Here is a 6,540-nt window from a genome sequence, read left to right on the forward strand (position 1 = left end):
AATTTATTAAGAAAAATAAAATAATAAATGAGTGTAATTTTTATTATAAAAAAATAAAATTAAAAGTATTCTAATTAAATAAAAAAATATAAGAAAAATTTAAAAACAAAAACTCAATTGAGATATAAGAATTAGTGAATTAAATTTCTTATTTATTTTAACAAAATCAATTAATAAATAAATAAATAACACCGAGAGAAGTTCGATAATTATATATTAATATATTAAATTTGTAAATATTTAAATAATGTAAAAATAAATGACATAATTAGAAAACTCTACTGTATATGAGGTCATTTATCAATTTAAATATCAAATTTAAGTTTTTATAATATAATTATGGGTTTAATATTATATTTGCTCATTATTAATTATTATAATATTTTTTATATTTAATTATTGACCCCGGTTCAACCCCGGTTCAACCCGGTCAAACCCATTGACCCCTGACCCCTGGGCTTAGCTTGGTTATTACTCGGGCCGGGTCTGACAACCTTGGCACTAATAATATAAATTAAGTGTTATTAACATTAAAAACATCATTATATTATTAAACATAGCAATCACTATTTGAACCAATATAAATTTTATCAAATTTTTTTATTTTAATTTTCATTACATGAACGAAATAAATAATTTATTATATACATGACATAATTATTTTTACATATATGTCGCTATCAATTACATTTATTTATTTATATCTCCTGGATATTTTAATTGAGAAAAAAGGGAGAAAATTAGTTGTACACCTTGCAATATATGTATATATATATATACTTCTCAAAAAATTAGTAGTACATTTCTCAAAAAAATATAAGCAAACAAAAAAAAAATTATTTGAGTATATAAACGAATATAGTGTCTATAGAAATACAGAAATAATTACACACTTCTATTGGGGTATGCAAGAAAAAAATCTCACAAAGTTCGCAAAAGCTGCTTGTGCCTTTGTGAAGTTAAAGCAATAAATAAAACCTACTACAGTAAACTCAATACTCCATTAAATTTCTCGCTGATTTTTTCTACCGCAGGATCATCTGTCAGTCCTACATGCACACAAACATCAATCTGAAGATTTCTACTGCCTGATGAATATTTACAATTGTAAACACTATGAAATATACATCACAAGCATGATTACATAACAAGTCAAGCCGAAACAATTATTTAACGATGCAGGTTCTTACTAAGGTTGAACCTTAATCAAGTCAACAGTTTTTATATCAATATCTCATTGACTGTCAGATATCTGATTTAGTCACTACTTGTGATGATGCTGGTTCAGTGTATTCCAAGCTTTGGTCAATCAACTTTTGTTTTTTCACTGGTGGAGATTCATCATCACCAAGACCATCATGAGACACAGGTGGGAACTCATTGGCTTTCTGCTTTACATTCGCTGCTGAAAGCTCACAAGAAGTTGTGGTGTCTCCCAGCTTCTGCTGTTCTTCGATGATCTTCTGCAGATACCTACCTTGAGCTTCTATTCTCAGCTGTAACTGTCTTTGCACCTGAAACAAACATACATAAACTGAGCTCACACGGAAGGAATTAAAACAGTTGGCAGGACCGGATAGTGTTGCTCCTGTCAAAGATGATGCACTATGATTGGCAGTCGATTACTGACAAACCTCGAGCTGTTCATGGAGTCTCTTCTGCACCTCCATTTGCATTTTCAAAGCTTCGTTGATCTCTACTCCTCTGAATGAAAGCATGGCACATCAGTCCATATTGTTATGTTTGACAAGTAAATTCAGTTGAGAATGCATTAATGATAAAACAAATTTTTCGCCAAGCAATATTTCTATATAATGGTCGATGTTGCAAGATCCATGACCAGGTGCGGTCCACCAAAAAGTATTCAGAGTTAATGAAAGAGTAACATAGCAAGGTTTCCCGTATCAGCAGTGCCATTTTAAACTTTCCTGTGTAGTTCTCTAAAGGGTTTGATAAAAATTGATACTTAAAAAAGGCCAAATGAACCATTCATATGTCATAGTGAAAAAGAAAGGAGTTATTCATGCCATTCAGATGAAAATAAAGCATTGTTACTTACGGCGTGGAGTCCACACTACCAAGAACATCAACAGGATCCTTGTCATCTTTTGAACCTGCAACAAGAATGCATTTCTTTTTGACTAAGTAATTCAAAGAGGAAAATACATTACTAGCACAAATGAGCATAACTGAAATTCACTGCAGGAGAATATAGGAGAAATTAGAGATGTATTACCTTCAGCTGGAGATTCAGGTAGATATTTTGCAAGGCGATACTTCTGAAAAAGAATCATATACTTCAAGAATCAAGAACCCCTTTAACTATGGCATTTCTATTGAAATTAAGAAAAGAACCAATGTGCACCTGCAAATGACTCTTCACGTGATATATTGTAATTCCGGGCACACCCATTACCCTTAGAACACCTTTTGGTGTTGCTCCTGAATGATGTTAAAGAAAAGAATAAATGAATTGGGTGGCTTAGATTTGTGATAATGTATGAGAATTTAAAAGACCAGTAGGGAGAAAAGGTGTGTTTGACTGATACAAACAACCATAAAGTTAACAAAATATACAGGAGAATAATCAACCATGGTTCTGCATAATGATATGGAGGAAGACGCGATTGATGCATCTAATAAAAGCAGACAACCTCAATATTATTTGAAACAAGAGGAGAACACAGTAACCTATCACCCACACTCACAATGACAGTCATAAGTACCTTTAAAAATTAGACACAGTTCTAAGGGGTCCAATTCCCTAATATTTTCAACATTCATGGAAATTAACCAAGGCATGTCTTTTGATAGAGATGGTTGGATAAACAGCTTCATAGGCAGAGGTAGAAAGTGTCAATGTGGGGTCTATTCTTTCTGACAAGTTTACTTATCACCACTGCTGCTGGAGGAAACAATGCTTTAGAGATCCCAAGAAACAGAGTCAACAATGCTTCAGACTATTAACCTTCTATTATTTTATTCTTTTGGTTAAAAACAGAATCAAGGTATATTATAGTCTGATTAAGTTTTGTGTAACAGTAAAAAGGGTTGTGAATTCATCAGATTACACGCCTGTTGATTCAATGTGAAAAGTCAGCGTTAGTGCAGCATAAGATGAAAGCTGAATTATTTCTTCATACAGAACAGACGTAAAATAATATCATTGAGTTATAAAATACTCACTATCTGGTCCACCAAGTTGTGCTATAGCATCAACAAAACGATCATGGAGATCTGAAGTCCACCGTAGACGTTGTTTTCCACCTCTTCCAGAATTACTTGGATTTTCTACAGGATATTCTCCACAAGAACCAACTGTTATGAGTTGTCCTGTACTCGGGGACTTATGGTGAACCATGGGTAAGGTCGAAAATTTCTTTGCATGGTACATGATACGAAAGACTGCAGACAGATTAGAATGAGAATATATAAGCATTTTAACAAGCTTAGCTTATACATGAACTATAAAAACCTAATCAAATGACATTGTCAACTAACACTAATACAGCCGATTCAAACATAACATGGAGTTTAAATTTTTTAAGTTTATACTATTGTATGAGGCAAAAATTCATTTGATTGTGCATGTCCAGAGGAAATTCAACTTCAAACAAATGTTTCCTTCCATTGAAAAAAGAATAAAAAGAAAGAAAGAAAAAGAACCAGTCATTGGCACTAATTAAGTTTTGTTAACAGTAACAGTTTACTTCAAATCATGTTAGCATGCAGTTCATATTACTCAAATTTAAAGCATACCTATCATATGCTATAACTCACTCAGATTTAACTAACTACATAAAAATAAGTTTACACTTTTTCCACACAACAAACAAGACTAAGTTATATGATTCCAGAACTTCCTCACATAAAAATCATTCCATACTTAATAACCAAAATAACTTAAAAATGCCATCGAGGAATATGCAGATGATAAGGAGAAAATACTTAAAACCAAAAAAATAATAAAAAAAATACAGGCAAGGAAGAGACCAACCAAAAGGATTCTCTTCTGACAGTTAAACAATAAAGATACTAAATTGAAACTACAATATTTGAAGGGGTATAATCCCTTTGAAGGATGAGCTCAATATATGTACCTAACAAGAAAAACGAAATTACAAAATTGACTAAAAATCACAAGTTCTCTTCTGACAGTGATCAGCTCAAGCATTCTAACATATTAACTAGCACCAAAAAAAACATGGGCAGAATCAAAATATAAAAATTTCAAAGAAAACCTAACAGAATAATTTCAGTACACCAATTACAATAAAAATAAGGGTTCTTACAAGCAAATGGAAAAACGAAAGATCCAATTTGCCATAATTACCAGATAAATAAAAAACAACACAAACATCAGAAACTGAACAAACATCCACAAAAGAACTGAACTATGAATAAAAAAAACCTACACCTTTAAAGTATTATCTCAAAAAATCCAAAGAAACAGAAATCAAGAATAAACTTTGATGAAAAACCACACCGTCAAACTAAAAAAAGGCACCCGAGAGGACTAACTGCAGATTCCACATACAATCAACCAAACAACCACCTCTTGGATGAAAAATAATTAAAAAAATACATATAAACTAAACATTCAATAAAATATCATAATTCGAATATAATATATTAAAAATCAAACTTAAAGAGAACACCATCAATCAAAGCAATAAGCGGGAATTATCAGAAAATCCAAAAAAACAGACATCAAGAAACAACTTTGATGAAAAACCACCACAACAGACAGCAGACAGAAGTCCCCCAATCAGTAGTAATTGCGGGTTCCTGAAACCATCAATCAAATCCCGTCAATAACCGAGAATAAAACACTATCAATCATATAATCAACTTGAATAAACTAAAAATCCAGAGAAACCGACATCAAAAAACAAACGTTAACCCACCAATAATCCTAATAATCCCCACTTCTCATGAGAACAAACATAAAAAGATTAAAAATTTAACATTCAATAAAAACATAATCATTCAAATAAGAAACCTGAATTAACTAAAAAGTCCACGAAAACTTGCAAAAATCGAATATCGGGTGACAAAACCCACCTCAACAAGCAGCAAACACCAGGCCTCCAATCACCGACCCCAAAATCCCAAAAACCATCAACCCAATAATATCCCCATTTCTCCCCTTACCAAACTACACCCACAGTAACCCAAAAACATCAAATCCACATCAGAAGCCGGACACAAAGGGTCAAAGCAATCAAAGGTTCCCACTTTCTGACAGTAATTCGCACACTATTGACTTGGAAAGAGCTCCGCGAAAAAGCGAACCCCACGAAGAGCGACAAGAGTAGCAGGCAAGTACTTCCGAAGATCAAGAGAACCGGAGATTGTCTGGGAGAATCAGAGCGGGGGAATCGAGGGAACTCGATCTCTTATTCTAGGGTTTCTCCGGATATCCGAGATCCCACGGTCTATGCCGTGGGTTTCGCCAAGAATAGAAAAAGGGATATAAAAATTAGTCTCTCAATTATACCAAACTTTCATAACTTGTCTTTAAATTATACCAACTATTAATTTTTTATTTTTAAATTTTAAAAAAAACAACAACAATTTCACTTTTGATTATAAAAAGTGGAGTATCATTTTTTTTTTTTGAAAAATTAATTATAGATCTGTGAAACTTTCAAAACATCCTGATCAGTGCTATGATATTTGAATTTTACAAACAATCTTTTTCGGTTTATTTCTTTTTTAGTTTTTACACCCAATTCGGTTTGTTGTTTTTTTCAATAATTCCAACATTGCCCTTGAATGATGGAGTGATAGAAGGTGCCAATTCTTGTCCAGCATTTTAAAAGTGGTACGGATAGCCATCAAATCATTCATTTTTTTCCCATTTTTCATTTTTTTATACTTTAAGTGTAGTTTTAACCCTTGTTATATGTTCTTCTTCTCCTTTTTTTCTTCTTTCAAAATTCTATTTGTTTCTTTTGTCTTTATTTGTATAAACTTTGTCTCTTCTATCTCACATTCGTGTTTGCCACGGTGTTAGCAATTTACCTACTCCTCAAGGTCTTTGTGACCACCAAAAGATTGTCAAGGAAGGCTTGAGAAAACATTCTAAGGGCCCTATGAGTCTTTTTGTGAGAGTATTTCCATTAATGTGCATCTTTAAACCATATCATTGTATGACATTCTTGTTGTGTAACCCTTTCTGGTGCAAATTATTAATTGATACTTTCTGCCCAATCGCTAGATATAAGGGTGAGGATCGCGTCCTACAGTTCACAATGGTAACTTCCTGGGATTCAATACTATGCGAGATATGTGAGAGATGGGGCCTTGAAGTTTCTAGTGTTAGGGTAAAGATTGTTACACCAGATGCACACCGAACGATTTGTCCCATTGATTCGGATGTGGACTTCTAACGTATGTGTCATATACACCACATGTTCAACAGCGGTATAGTTAACCTTATTGTTGATACTGTCAAGGGGGTCAAAGATGTGCCATTGTGTTCTTCATTACCATTGTAAATATATTTGTTTCATTTGTGCATTTTGATCACCAAAT

The 6,540-nt window shown here is 32.9% G+C and overlaps 1 protein-coding gene across 1 annotated transcript; it reads right to left on the bottom strand.

Annotated features, from left to right (window-relative positions):
* Nucleotides 1-982: 982 nt before the first annotated feature.
* LOC120269388 (myb family transcription factor PHL7-like) lies at nt 983-5,476 on the bottom strand. The gene is made up of 7 exons (XM_039276726.1): nt 5,065-5,476; nt 3,187-3,405; nt 2,366-2,442; nt 2,237-2,279; nt 2,060-2,114; nt 1,635-1,704; nt 983-1,514 (listed from the first exon to the last, which is right to left on the bottom strand). Exons 2-7 carry the CDS (start codon nt 3,392-3,394, stop codon nt 1,245-1,247), a joined length of 723 nt encoding a protein of 240 aa, XP_039132660.1. The 5' UTR covers nt 3,395-3,405; nt 5,065-5,476; the 3' UTR covers nt 983-1,244.
* Between the last annotated feature and the right edge of the window lie 1,064 nt (nt 5,477-6,540).

The sequence above is a fragment of the Dioscorea cayenensis genome, chromosome 9 (genome assembly GCF_009730915.1).
Source record: "Dioscorea cayenensis subsp. rotundata cultivar TDr96_F1 chromosome 9, TDr96_F1_v2_PseudoChromosome.rev07_lg8_w22 25.fasta, whole genome shotgun sequence".
Lineage (NCBI taxonomy): Eukaryota > Viridiplantae > Streptophyta > Magnoliopsida > Dioscoreales > Dioscoreaceae > Dioscorea > Dioscorea cayenensis.

Excerpts from the sequence above, each read along its gene's own strand:
- LOC120269388 (XM_039276726.1), bottom strand. The coding sequence starts at position 3,394 with ATGTACCATGCAAAGAAATTTTCGACCTTACCCATGGTTCACCATAAG. Across the intron at positions 2,280-2,365 it reads ACGTGAAGAGTCATTTGCAG|AAGTATCGCCTTGCAAAATA; the intron begins GTGCACATTGGT and ends ATTCTTTTTCAG. Across the intron at positions 1,515-1,634 it reads GACTCCATGAACAGCTCGAG|GTGCAAAGACAGTTACAGCT; the intron begins GTTTGTCAGTAA and ends TGTTTGTTTCAG.